At 31.6% G+C, this 15,575-nt stretch overlaps 1 protein-coding gene across 1 annotated transcript in view; it reads right to left on the bottom strand.

The window, feature by feature from the left end:
- The window catches only part of LOC106466138 (zinc finger MIZ domain-containing protein 1-like), a gene marked incomplete at its 3' end in the record, with an annotated part of 200,929 nt that overhangs the window by 11,018 nt on the left and 174,336 nt on the right, over nt 1-15,575 (bottom strand). Inside the window, exons 6-8 of the mRNA XM_013926382.2 lie at nt 5,174-5,473; nt 2,933-3,149; nt 1,651-2,121 (exon numbers count right to left, since the gene is read on the bottom strand). Of these exons, the coding sequence (XP_013781836.2) occupies nt 1,651-2,121; nt 2,933-3,149; nt 5,174-5,473 (988 nt within the window). The remainder of the gene's footprint in view (nt 1-1,650; nt 2,122-2,932; nt 3,150-5,173; nt 5,474-15,575) is intronic.

The following is a 15,575-nucleotide window of genomic DNA, read 5'->3' as shown; positions in this document are numbered from 1 at the left end:
TTTTACAACTGTTCTATTTGATTATTCTTTTGTTAATTGGTTCAAATAATATCTAATGACTGTTTTAAACAGAGAAAAGAAACTTTTCTTTTATATCAGTTCAAATGTGCTTTATGTTTATTTTGCATCTCCAGAAAAGTTATAACAATATGTCTAACTTTATAATATTGCTGGTAGATCACTTCATGCCGTAGTCTAAGTACTGATGCTAATTGTATGCTTTAAGATGCATATTTTTGTTTGCAAGGTCCAGCTAAGTTTCTTCAAGACTAAACAAGTTTTATCTAAACAAATATCAGTGCTACTATAGCTTGAGGTCTACACAGATACTATTATCATCACCGTTTTAACTTTCGTTTATTTGCAATTGGCACCATTTATTATAAATAACACTTTTAAACTAATAAAGTACAAAATATCATTACATAACGTTTTGGGACAAATATAATCAAAATTAAATAAATTCCAACAATCAAAACTAGCACAGTTATAACCTAAATTTAACATACTCTTTTGGAACACACAACTTATTAAATTATTATTATTATTTGCTGAACAAAAACTTGGATACATATAAATTATTTAGCAAGAAATTATGTTTTAGTGAACTGTTAAAACAGTGATGATGATAGTATCTGTGTAGATTGCACGCTATAGTGTAAATATCTTTGTAGACCACATGCTATAGTAGCACCTAAATATCTTCATGCACTGGAATAACACAATCAATATAAAAGTAAAACGGCTATAAAATTAGTTTATACATAAGAATTACCAATCAGTAATGTTACCCACTTTACTAAAAGTAAGTATTACTCAACAGCTGAAAATTTATTTCTCATGAACAAGCACAACTCTTCAAGTAACTAAGCTATTTCTATCATCAGGCTGGATGAGTACATCTTCAAATCTGTTGTTGATTCATACATGATTACATAAATATATAGCAATAAAATACAGTTTAATGGGCTGAAGTGTAAAAAATAAATTAACAATTTCTTAAATACAAAGATAGGTCAAAATTCAGTGCAGCAATTAAATGGTAAACACAACTAGTTTTAGTAAGGATTCACACTAACATTTTATTCCTGATAAAAGAAAAATATTTAATGATAATTGGAAAACTTCAAAATTAAAACCAAAGTACTGTTTTATCTATGAAAAAGAAACAATACAATCTGACCCTCCCTCAAAAAACAAAAATATTCTAAATAAATTATATTTTCTGATATTCCTTGCTATTAAGAGGTTTTAACGATAGCAATGTTAATGAATTAAGCTGTGTTTTGTGAGAAACATTTTATTTAACTACATTTTATGAAGTGGTTTTCTTGTGTGCCTTTCCAAGTTGAAGATGTGAAATAGCCTCTTTCAGAAATCTTTAACAAATACAACTTTTATGTAGTAAATAATATTGCTTCACTTGCTCTACATCAATGTTATTAAAGCCTATACTGTTTTAAAAATAAATTTGTTAGATGACTGTCAAAAATAGATTAGATAACTGCTTGGGAAACTGTAGAAAACAAAAAAAAAAAATGTTTGACTCGGCAAATAAATTTAGTTCATAAGCATCTTCATAGGGACAAATAAAAAATATGCTTTTCATTTTTGATTTAAAATACATAGCACACAGCAAACTAACCCCACCTGTGAAGAACTATATGACTGCTGAGTACTGGCTCCATAGGGTGGCATGTTAGAACTATACTGTGAAATCATAGCATTGTTATACTGTGACTGTCGTTTCTCCGCTAAATACTGGGCAGGACTTGGATATGGAGTTACACGACTTCTGGGTTGTGGACTCATCCCTACTGGAGGCCCTTGGTACATGGTTGTACCTCCACTCCCCATACTTGGTAGAACTTGCATACCAGCTTTGTTCATCTGAGTATTCATAGTCACGGGTCCATTCATGACATTCTGCGAGTTAAAGTGGTTCATTGAGTTGGCAGAATTCATCATGGGGTTGTTCATTATGCCCAATGAAGCATCCATAGATGTCATAGTCCCTGCCATAGGGCTGCTCATGTGGTTCTCCACCTGACCCAAGCCATGTGGTAAATGTTGAGCTCCATAACTGTCCCGATATTGTTGCTGTTCTTTCATACCAGGCAACTGATGAAAGTAATTTAATCACAAATGAAAATCATTACATTTTAAAGAAGAAATAAATGTTCATATGAAAAAAAACTGACTAAAACTACAATAAAAACACATCTGTAATCTGACTGTTATACACTATCTATTAAATGCTTATTTTCATTTTTGAAAACATACTCACATATTAAAACTTCTAGTTCTTAAAAGATATGAAACTCTCTAAATGGGTACATTAGACACAGTATTAAATATATTAGCAGCCTAGAATAATTTCTTTTAATTCTCACAAAATATATTTTATTACTTAAGAAGGATGAAATCAAAAGGATTATGATGAATTCTTAAATTCACTTATTATTCTTCCTGCTACATTGACCACACATCTTAATAACGAGGTGTATATTAACTTATGTGACTGTTGTGCTGATCATCCATTTTAGTAGCAAGGTAAAAAATAACTGATGTGGTGGTTGCAATGGTCATCCATGTTGGTAATAAGGTGAGAAATAACTGATTTGATTGTTGTACTGATCACTCATTTTAATAACAAGGTGTGAAATAACTGATGTGGTGGTTGTATTAACCACCCATTTTAATAACAAGGTGTGAAATAACTGTTGTGGTGGTTGTAATGGTCATCCATTTTAGTAGCAAGGTGGAAATAACTGACGTGGCAGTTGTAATGATCATCCATTTTAGTAATGAATTGAGAAATAACTGATCTGTTTTTTTGTCATCCTCTTCTTTTTTAAAATATTTTTAAAAACAACTTAAATGAATACTGTATTGACAACCTAATTTGACAGTGAAATTAAAAATAACATACCTGACTACTGAACTGGCTACCCATTACTGCTTCCTGCTGCTGCTCCTGGAATGCCACAACACTAGCTGTTGCTGTAGCAGTAGCAGTAGCAGCAGCTGCAGCTCTTGCTACAAGCGCTGCTGCATTAAGAGCACCTGAAGGGTTCTGGTAATCTCCAGAGGGTCCATTACCAGGAACCATCATTGGTCCTCCCATAGAGGTTGATGTTAGGTCATAACTATTGAAAAACACTGATAGTGAGGTTAATGTGAATTTTTCAAGCACTGTCCTTTTAATGAATACTTATTACATATTCTACACTATACACAGAAACACACACATACCTATATATACTAGAATATAAAGCTGTTGATATCTACAATATCCTATGGTGAAAAAAATAACCAAGTTGCTTCTGTATTGTGTATGTAAACATATATATTACATAAGTGTAAAATTAAAGTAGCAGTATCCAATAACATGACAATGAAAGTTCATTTAAGACAAGTTTCCAAATGAACTGCCTGTGAAAAATTCAGCAACACTCACCAAGTTACTAACCAATTCTAAATGTTAAATGTATATATTACTCAAAATTATATCTTCAGTGATATTATTTTGGTGCAAATGAACTTGTAAGTAAGCTTTAAATCACACTTTGACCTTTGTTTTTTCAAATGATCTCTAAAAATAAATAGTAAAATCGAGCCTAACTAGATTTTCTTTGCAACTATAATACTACTGAAATTTCTAAAGAGAATATTATTACATATGAATATGAAAATATGCTTGTGGTTAGATCCTCTAGTATTGTTATTATGATTCGACATATCTTTATATATCAATTTTTATTCCTATGTACAAATTTTTCTTATTAAAAAGTGTCCACAAAAATTATAAAAAAAATTAAATATATGCAAATAGAATGTTATCATCATAAGAGTATTCTTAACATTGTGTTAGTAGATTAAACACAATTACTATTATTGATTTGCAAGTTAATTTCTTTTTTCCAAGTGATAATATAATACAACCAAATAAGGAAATCTAGGCTATATCAACAAACTACATACAAAGTGTACTTGAATGCAGGTCTTGTACTGTAATCATGTATATGAAAGATTAAAAACTATCAATACTACAGTGAAGGCACACACCACTTTTTCCAGTCACACCCATAAAAAATGTGCTCCACCCTATTTTACTTGTTAATTCTTTTCACTATCCATTTTCCTGACATCACAATTCATACTCAAGGTCAAATATAGAGCAATGGAGTCATTTGGTAGAACAAAACGAGTAAACAAGATGTAAAATGAAGGGGGGAAGACAAATAAATGGCATCATCTTTACCTGAAGGACTAATGAAAACAGGTTTAACTCAAATTCTCCCTACCCATGAAATTTGTTTTGTTTCAATAAATGGCATCTAACGACACTGTGTGATATGCAGTTAAAGTGCAAATAAGGTATTTTCATATAAATATTTAATGTGGTTCATGCAAAATTCTGATTAAGTGTGCAGTAAGGAGGATTCAAAAAGTCACTCTGTTATTTATTAGTTTTTGCTGTACTATATCACTTTCATATACAAAGCTTGGATTAAGCATTTTATTTGTCCCTACCTAATGAATGTATCTGGTTTTAAGTAATTCATTAAGGCAGTATATGATCTTAGTACTTTCATCTTACATATACTTCAAATTACAAAAAAAAACACAGCTCTTCATATACAAAAATTTACTTATCATCACCTGAAAAGATATTGCCACTATAATGATACAGTAATGCATGTACTTATTAACCGAGACAAGACTATAAAGTAAGCAAAAGTAGAAAGTTATATTTAATAAATTGACCTCTCTTAAGATGCATACTTCATTTTCAGGAGCAAATTATCCAAAAAGAATGAAAGCTAATTGCCTATTTAGTAATTTCTCTAGTACACATAACCTGTTCACTTAAAAAATAAACAATAAATTTTCAAAATTCAATTTGTTTCTCAAAAGAAATTTTTCTTTCACAAACATTGCAATTTTTTTTTTTATAAATGTATAAAATGAACACAAACCCACAAAAACAAAAAAAAAGTTGATATACGCTACTGACCTTTCGTCATGAAATACTTGTATAAAAGATACTCATATTTTAAGTTTCCAAGACATGTGCTTACATTTTTTTTATAAGATTAATGTATTTACCCATTATATCCTGGAGGAGGACATGTGCTTAAATTTTTTTTTATAAGATTAATGTATTTACCCATTATATCCTGGAGGAGCTGGTCTTCCACTCATGCCCTGAGGAGGATAAACTTTTGAAGACATGCCTGTTGGATTATTGCCAGGGTAACCATGCTGACTTTGACCATATGGAACTTGTGCCATAGATGTGTTGGTACCTGTATATGAATTGTGTGCCAATGGTCCACTCTGAGTGCTTGTGGTCACTCCCCAAACAGTGGTCACTACAGATAACTGCTGTTGTGGAGCTTGATGGTGGGGACCATAACCAGCTGGCGGCGTCTGTTGCCAGCCCATTGTGGCCATGGTAGTAGTATCACTTAAGAAAAGAAAAAAAAAAGGTTTCAAACAGTCTTAAACTTAATTATATAATAGACAAAATATGCTTAATACATTTTATTTAGCCTTAATAACATAAAAAAACAAGTGGCTTTTTGTTTGTTTTTTTCTTTAAATAACAAACAAAAAGCTACTTGTATTTTTAATGTTATTAATGCTAAATAAAATGTATTAAGAATATTTTTTTGGAATCACAATTAATGTTGAAGTCCATGAAGATACAATTCCTGGAGTTAGTCATAATTAAAGTTTCATAAAAAAAGAAAAGTTCAATAAGTTTTAAATTTCAAGATTTGTTTTAATTAGTTATTATTTTTATTAGAAATTCAGTTAAAAATAAGCTCTTCAGTTACAGAAAATTTCTTGCATAAAACAATTTTATTAAAAGTCTATTTAGAAAAGATGCACTGATTTCTAAGACTCACCAGGGCCATAATTACTTCTTAATATTAGTTTCCACAGAATACAGTAGAATTATTAAATTAACCCTACTGACAGATCTGTTCTGCTTTATGTTATTAATTGACAATTTATTTTGCACAGAAAAAAAAAAACCAAGGTTTATCCCATGTTGATAACTGTGAGCTATTACAACTTACAAACCAGCAGAGTTGCAAGTCTAAGTTGATGTTGTTGTTTTTACAAGTTCCTTAATTTTCCTTTTTGTTCCAAAATTCAGAAGGAATGAAATACATACAAACTTAATGTATAATTAACCACACCATGGATATTCCTGGTAGTAATATAATGTACACATCATTATAAAACTTTAACACTTTCATATATTTTATATTTGAAATTCATTGTATTCAAAGTAGTGTTTTGTTTACCTGGCTGGCCCATTACCAATGATAACTTCTCAACAGTAAAATGAGGGTGTAGATGTAAAAACAGTACATGTATATACACACACACACAGATAACATTACGTTTAAGTTTCAGACTCTCTTGCAGTGTAAAAGTTGGCAGATGGCACCTGCTTACAGCTGTTTGTTCTACTTTTTTCCATAGGAACTCGTAGTAACTGAGCCAGTGCTTTAACAATACATGTAAAAACACTATAAGCTAAATATAACATGTACATTTTTTCTTTACTTTAATACTGTAAATAAGAATTTATTATATGCAAAATAAACACATATCACTGGGAGTCAATCAAAGGCACACACATAAAAGTTTTAAGTACTGCATGATTGTCTGCTCATGAACTAATTAAGACCTACAGATGCACACATAATTTCTGTGTGCAAGATTTACACTGCACTTTTCCTTATTATACATAAACATAGCTAAAATCACATAGCTGTTTGAAAGAATTTATATAATCTCAGCATTCTACTACAGATTTGAAGCCATACAACATTAAAGAAACAGTACGTAAAAGATTTCAGTGTGTGTGTGGCTGTTCAAATTAATAAATAAAAATAGCTATTTTAACAATACCCAATGTATTTGCACAAATTGACCAGAAAATCCAGTAAGTTGTCAATGTTTTTGGGTGACATAAATCTTGGAACAGTTCTCTGTTTTTGTGACAGTGAAGGTTTGCTCAGTGTGACAAATAACAGAGATACACCAGAGTTTGGTTCTTATTTTCAATAGCATACTTTCTCTTTGAAAGGTCAATGTTCAAATGATAATAAATAGTGTTTCAACTTTTGTACTTACACACTGACCGGAACTAAACAGAATTACCAATTATACTTTTTTGTACTGAAATATGCACAAAACAGATATTCACAGCAATGAACTGTAAAATCATACCAAGAACTGAATAAAAAAAAATGTTATGCACTTCATTCTCCAATAAAATACCTAAAAAAATAACAACCTTAGTTTGACAATAAATATTTAAATGTGGATTTTACATAGTTTTCCTTGCTTATAATCCTTGCCACTTTTATTCTTAATTTTTGATAAGTTTTTTTTTTGAAACAGATCATTATCATCATTACAGTTAATCAGGCAAGGTAAGATATTCTGCATTTGGCTACCACATTGTTTTGAACAGTGCAACATAAATGCTTATTGCTAATGTGTAAAAGCAAGGTAACTTATCATTCAGAAAAAGTACCTACAAATTTACATTTTCAGTAACCATACAATTTATAATGATCTTCAGTGAATTCACTTATGTACAATCAAAAATAAGAAAAAAAAACTATCTATCTATCTGAATAGATAGATTGTTGCCAGGAGCCCAACTACTAAGCAGATAGTGAACCATTATTTAGTCAAACAGTAAAACAAGAATTAGCAGGAAGTAGAATGTTACATCTGATATCTTTATACTTATGTCTGTTAGAGGAAATTGTGTAAAGTTTATACCTGATGTAATATAAGGTCTAAAATCAGTTGTACTATTAAAAGATTTACATTTTATGAGTAATTTGCTATTAATATTGTCAAATGGTTCTGAAAAATTAATATGGGTTTGTAGAGGTAAATTATAAATTATCTTTCTTTAGGTGCGTTACCCAACTGACGTCATTCTAATTTTATTTGTGCCACATTTGGTGAGAGTGACAAGTTCTTTTATCGAAACTCAAAGAAAACAAAACACTAAACACAGTACGATAAAACTACATACTTACATTAACTTTTCATATTTTCTTCATTATGTCATTTTCTTGAAAAGTTCAATAGGAATCTTTAATAACAAGTATCAAGCTTTAAGTTACTCATATGCCCAAATCCAGTGTATATATTTGTGTATTATGTATATATATCTCTTTCACTAAATATATATTTTTATTAACATTTTAAACTTGCACTAAAATCATTCATGTAGACTGATCAGTTACTGCTTTGGTGTAGATGTGCAGTGGTATCCACTTTATCTGAAAGTCCACTGTACAGTAATTATGATAATAATAATCAAACAGCACACACACTTCACCAAGCAACATAATTAATACACAACTTTAGTCTCAACATAGTGCAATGCAGGTCACCTGAAAAGCTTTGTATTAATATCAAGCACTGCTGTCATTGTACTAGCAAATATGTGTAAAAGAATATCAAATTATATACTAAAATACTAAATATATGCCACCAAACAGTATGAGTCAACGTTTAGTTTGAATTTAATATTTTCCAGCTGCAATTCTGGCAATAATTAATTTACAGATTAAAAAATTTTAAAGAAAAATATACTGAATAAATTATAAATGCTAAACAGCTACACTATGAAATTAATTTAGAGCCAATGCATTTACAATAGCATTAAATAAAACCTTTAAATACAAGTAGAAACTGAAAGTTTTACTAGGCTAAATAAAATATGATACTTGTGCTGCTCATTGTACCATCTACATCTAAATAAAGGATACAAAGGTCTACCAGTTCAATCTTAATCTATAAAGTACCTCTTTGTATACATCTACATCTGCTTGAAACTCTGTACATAGACTCTTTAGATCCACAGAATATAAAAAAACAATATCTTGACGAGTCAGAAGGGAATCGCCAAAAATGAAGGGGTCAAACGATTTGGGGGCTCTTGGAACTAGACTGACAAATTTGGACTTTAATTGACATGAACATGTAAGGAGATGTTTAAAATAATTATTCACAACTATAAATTCATATTTTTACATTAATTTTTCACATTAATGCCATCAAATTTAAGACTTAATTTGATTTTTTTAAAAGCTTTAACAGAAAGTTTTCTGGTAAAATTTATGAAAAATCAAGAACCAGTTGAAAAATAGCTCAATTCAAACCTCAAGTATCCTAATTTTCTGACAAAAAAGGGACCATTTGGTCCTTCAAGGTTGCCCTTTCATAAACACCCTTGAGAAAAGTAAAAATTTAAACCCACCCTTCATTTTCCAGGAAATCATCATAACATAACATACATACTACAAGGGACAATTCAATCCTTCAAGGTTGTTCTTGTACTCCCACCTTTAGAAAAATAAAAATTTAGACCCATGCTTTAGTTTTCAGGAAATAATTAATTGTCCTCTTAAACTCCTGTAGTGCTGTCTTCCATTTCTACCATAAGTCAATCACCCTATTACAAAAATATAACTGTCTTAGCTGAAGCCTAACCTGTCTCTTCCAAAACTTAAACTTGTGATCTATTGTTCTATTATTTTCTGAATACAACACAAAGAAATCAAACAACTATATTTTATTGATCTCTCCAGGTAATCTAATAAATTTCAATAACACCCTTATTTTCACAAGAGAAAATATGTTGAGATCTTCACCTATTCCTAGGGATAACTACATGATAACACTTCCATCCCTGGCTTCATCTTAGTAGCCCTCCTCTAAGCCCATTCTAACAAGTCCAACTTTCTTAGATAAGGAGACCAAAAATGTACACATATATTCCAAGTGAGGATTAACTAGTGACTAGCATAGAAATAATTACTTCTTTGGAATTGTAATCAGTGTTTACAAATACATCCTAAAATACTATTAACTTTTACTACTACTACTAGTAACAGAGTACCGTTTCAATGGCTTGAGTGACTTAGCAACTACTATGCCAAGATCCTTTTCTTCATTTACGAGATTGAATGGTTCCCATCTATATTTCTAACGTAAAAGTCACTTGCCAAGCATTTTTGTCTAACTTACCAATTTAACAAATAAATTCTGTAGTACTTAAACATCCTCAGTAGCTAGAAATACCTAAGAGGTTAATGTCATAAATAAACTTTACTAATTATATCCTTATTCATATCATTAATTTAATGCAAATAAAAAAGACAAAGGCCTCAAGCACTGACCATTGAGGCACTACATTAGTAACAAGAGTCCAGTTTGATTACAGTCATTAGACTGTTAGTATATTAATAACAAACTTTCGCGTTCTACCATTCAACTACCCTACGATCTAAATAACTAGTCTTTTCCCCACTTTTCTCAGCTTTTGTGTGGCATCTTATAAAAAGAAAATCAAGTACAAAAATTCTATACCCTTTCAATCGTCTAAATAACAAGTAACATCCTTTAAGTTTAACTGCGTAAATCTTTTCAGCATTTTATTTGATAACACTAAACAATTGTTCATCCACGAGAAACATCCGGTTTAGAAAAAAAGACCAATTTTATTAGCGTAGTAAAATGAGATGTAGCCTCATAATTACATTTCCACTAAAACTACAGGATGGTGTTTATTACTCCGTTTCAAGCCAGTCGCGGAAATTATTTGAAACATAAATTATATAATCATATAAATATTATCCAGTCACTTTCTAATACTAAGTTATATTGTAAAACTAACACAACATGGGCCTACGGTTGAAGACAACGGCAGTTTTTCACTGAGACAACAAATTCACAATAACTTAGCATTTACGCTCTTTAAAAGACATTTGAAACTGTGTGAAAGGAATTTCTTTTGTGTGTGTGTGTGTATAAATATATATAGATAGATATAGATACACACCCCTGATACATAATCTGAAATCGAGAACACTACTTACAAACAAAGGCCTCAACTTACACGTGAACTGTATATCCAATATTTCCCACTTCTACAAGCGACATACGGAGTAGAGGAAACACCCGGTCAATTCAAGCCGAAACTGATGCCGGCAAAGCCCAACAACGATTTACTTTAATAACCACACGCCCAGTGCAAACGTGAGGTTTCTAGAATAGGTACAGAATGATCGTCTAGTCTTAGTAACCTAACAAACCGACCTTACGTCACAGTCACTTCCTCTCCTGCAATTCCCTTGGTGAACTGTGAGCTCCAGGTGCGAGGCTAGTCTTGCCATGTCATAATGTGCTACTGACGTAAAGCGATGAGCTACACAAAGTACAGACTACAGTACGTAGGTTGCTAAGTTTGATAGCATAAACAAATGACGGTTGGCTGAAGAGATGGGCTGCAAGTATGAAAACGCAACCAACCGTACTGATTGTACACATACAGGCCTCGCGTCACACCATTGATTTCAGTCATTCACTACCTTAGCCTGTAGGGCTACAGTTGGTTGAGGCACAAAGGGTACATGTGAACGTAGACACAGTGCCTCTACGAATATTCAAAACGAAATAGCGCAAATAAAATGAAGCGTACATTGTTTATATATCATAATACTTTATTATATTTGGTTAATGTTCTTTTCTATATATATATATATACTCGATCGTCACCAGAATATTTCTAAAATCAAAAGTTTAACCATACATTCAGGGTTAGCGTTACCGGTTTAAAAAGTGATTATATTGTGGGTAAATCGCCAACTTGCCGATTCTTTAAATCCCTTTTTGATGCGTTTCTCTCCAAATCCAACAAGAAATGAAACTGTAGCATTATGTTTTTTTTACAAAAAGTGAAACAATGATTTAACGGGTACAGATTACACAAATGTGTCATGTACCAACTAACATTACTAACACCGTATTCGCTGTTGTACAAGACGATACTTTTTACTCTTAAAACAATGCCTGATTTTACCACTCGTCTCATATACAGGTTCAAAGATAGAGTTCCAGTAAGAACTTTCTGGTTAATAGCATATTTATCCAAAACTACGTTGTTCCTATTACTTTTGTTTTCTTTCTTTTTTTTTCTTCTTTTGAGTAAGTGCGTTGACATCGTGCCACCTACTGCGTTACAAAAACATATTTGTAATTGTATCATTTTTCTCGATTCTTCATAACTGGAAGTTAGTTATCTCACACGTTAGTTATAATTAATCCAGACTTTTTTATTTGAAATGTATTGATCTCATCCGTCATACTAAAATACTGCTAATATTATATCAAAAATGTTAGTGTATGTAACGCACACTACTTTTGTAAACATGTTTTTATAGTAGATCACTATATCTTAAGGTTTATTATTATTTTATTTTTTTTGTAATATAAAAGGAGTTCAGCTGTAATGAAAACTTTATAAAGTTGTTTATTACATGTTTGTGAATTAAGTAAAGCCGCATTGAGGCTGTCTGTAGCGTTTGAAGAGCATAGAAAACCTCACTTGTGGTTGTATTGATTACCCCCGGAGCGCAGGTTAGCACAGTTTAAAAATAACTTCTGAGAATTTCTTTAGAAAAGAAACAACCTGGACTTTCTTGGCAATAGATGTCGTCCTATACACCGAACCTCATAGAAATACACTTAATTTGTTTAAAAAAATCCACGATCGTCTTATACACCGTCAAATACGGTACTATAGGGCTGCTGATTTTGGAGTGCTCAACATACACTTAAGATATATATATCGTATGAAGTGCATAGTAATAAGTCAATCAGTTTGTACAATTGTAACAGATATATGTAATGCAATGACTGATAGTAATTTGAGAAACAACGATTTATAAGCAAATAATTGATTTTTGGGGGAACATGCTACATTTTTCGACAGAACATTGGTATGTCTTCCAAAATTTGTAATGTATAATGGAGGGATTAACACATTTTGATAACAAAGCTAGAAAAACAAAACAAAAAACGACTTTTACATTTCAGATAATTATAAAAGAACTATTATTTTAACCGACGTTTCGCCTTTGCGGCTTCGTCGGGGCTAGTAAATAAAATTGTTTTATGTAGAAGCCCTGAAGAAGCCGCAAAGGCGAAACATCGGGTAAAATAAAAGTTCTCTTGTAATTATATTGATCTATCTTATTCAGGTAAGATACCTGAAGAAGACAGACCAATTTTATTATGTTGTAAATCGTTGTTTGCCATCTTATTATTATATTAGCATAATGTACTTCATTAATCAAGTATGCAATGACTGATCATACTGACCATTAAATCAGGTTTCAATTTCGTAACCATATGTAGAAAAAGCAAGACATAGGGAGACTTGCTAATGTGCTTATTGTTTACCTTGATGCACACACTGTAAATAATAATACTGAGAGTTAAATCCATTTCGCAAAAATACATTAGTGACTTTATGAAGTAATGTAAGCTTTCCCGGATGATACAATAATATGTAATTTCTATAAAAAAATTATATACTTGGTATATTATATATATAAATAACGTGGTAATATGTAACGTTTCTATGTGGCGCTCACTGTCAAGGTAAGCCTAAAAAGAGTGAAATTACATTACGGTGAAACTGAAGAACCAAGCAAATGTAGGTCATAGAGATTTAATACGGTAAAATTGTTTCATTTTTTGGAACGCATCGTGTGTGGTTAGTAAATTATGGGCAAAAAGAGTAGGGGGGGGGTCATATTCAATATCGCATTACTGATTTTACATATAGGCACGTTTGTATTTTCGCTCAGGGTCCATTCATGTAATAGTAGTACCACAACTATATTATATAAGTATATTACAGTTTTACAACTGGAGGACGTAAGTGTTGCATGCAATTATAAACGACTGAACACTGTGGTGCAACATAAAAGTATTTCGTTAACACGACTTATACAAGAGAGAAAACGAGTAAGCCTTTTTCAAACAATCTCGTGCTCAAAAGATGAGGGTAGTGTACGAACGCCGACAAAATCCTTGCATGCGATTACACTTACAGTAACTATAGGTTATGAGTAGTTTACTCGAGTCTCTTCTGACTCAAAAAGAAACATTATAAAGTTATAAACATAACAGTTGTTCCCAAGTGTTGATTGTTAGAACATTAAATGGTAAAGTTTGCTTTATATTCAAAATTTATGAAGAACGTTCCTTTGATTTGTTTGGGGAATCTTAAAATGCCTGATACCATGATGATATTGTAATGTTATAGATCAGATCTTTGATACAGCATTTTACATGGTGTTATTTCTTTCAGCATACTTCTTACTCAGAACAAAAACAAGAGTAAATAAAGGTGAACAATCATACAGAAAGCTCAAAATGCAAACTAAAGTAAGGATTTATGTAGAGGGTGTTACAGTAAGCTGAGATAAATCATTTGATATTTCTTGGTGGCAGAAGTGTTTATATAATAAGTTAAATGATAAATAATAAAAACGACTACATACTCCTAACTAAAGACAAAATTCCTGAAACTGTGTCTTATAAAGTATAGGTGATTGATCGATTGTTCGGATATTCGCACTAAGCTTTACTTTTTGAATTGATAGACGACAGATTAAGCGGCTAGTTAACAACACCGGAGCGTGATTTTTTGAAGTAACGGGGAGCGAATCGTAAACCTTGAGGTTTAAAATCCAGCACGCAAACCATTAGGCCACCCCCAGCCTTATAAAGTATGAAAATTAAATTAATTAAATTGAAACCCAAAACATAATTTGATAACAAATTTATTATACAAATATAAAAACAAAACTTAATATATATATATATGATTTTCATTGTAATGCTAGACATGTAAATTGTGAATAAAAATAATTAAAAGGGCTATGTTTGTTTGCGTTAGAGCAACACCACACTGGGCTATCTGCGGTGTTCACCGCGGGGAATCGAACCTTTCATTTTATCATTGTAAGTCTGTAAACTTACCGCCCTCCCAGCGCGGGGGGGGGGCATTAAAAAAGCTCTGGCATTTAATAGCCAAATAAAGTTTACTTTATATACATGTATATATACATAAGATTTGCATAGAATATTGTAAGCGAACCATTACTATAGACAAAAAATTTAGTAGAGAAAACAACGTCGGGGATTAGTAAGATTTTTTTTTTATTTAGTGAGGACGAACTTTACCGCCGAAGTCTGACAACAGTATTGAAGAAAATAAATTGAGTTTGGAAACAGTGTTTTGTTTTTGTTTGTTGTTAAGCACAAAGCTACACAATCGGCTATCTGTGCTGTGTCCACCACGGATATCGAAACCAGGTTTTTAGCGTTATAAGCCTTCAGATTTATCGCTGAGCCAATGGAGGGCTTTTTCACGAGATAATATGTTACCTTAATCCCCTTTTATAGATACTAATACCTCTTTGATTACATGGGAATTTTCTGTACTTGGGTAATCATAGCAGTTCAATTCATTTTATCAAAGCTTTTAGTATACAGTTTTAAAGCAACCACTCGTACCACCATCTCCGTATGTAAGATTGCTTCTTGATTAATGTTCTTATACTATGAGTTGATTGGAAAACTACTCGCACTGTAGCGCCAATAGGGAGTTATATACAAGTAGACTCGCGCATTCCGAATTTTATTGACAAAAAATAAAGCCC

Source organism: Limulus polyphemus, unplaced genomic scaffold (genome assembly GCF_000517525.1).
Source record: "Limulus polyphemus unplaced genomic scaffold, Limulus_polyphemus-2.1.2 Scaffold72, whole genome shotgun sequence".
Lineage (NCBI taxonomy): Eukaryota > Metazoa > Arthropoda > Merostomata > Xiphosura > Limulidae > Limulus > Limulus polyphemus.
This window is presented reverse-complemented; position numbering and strand designations above follow the sequence as displayed.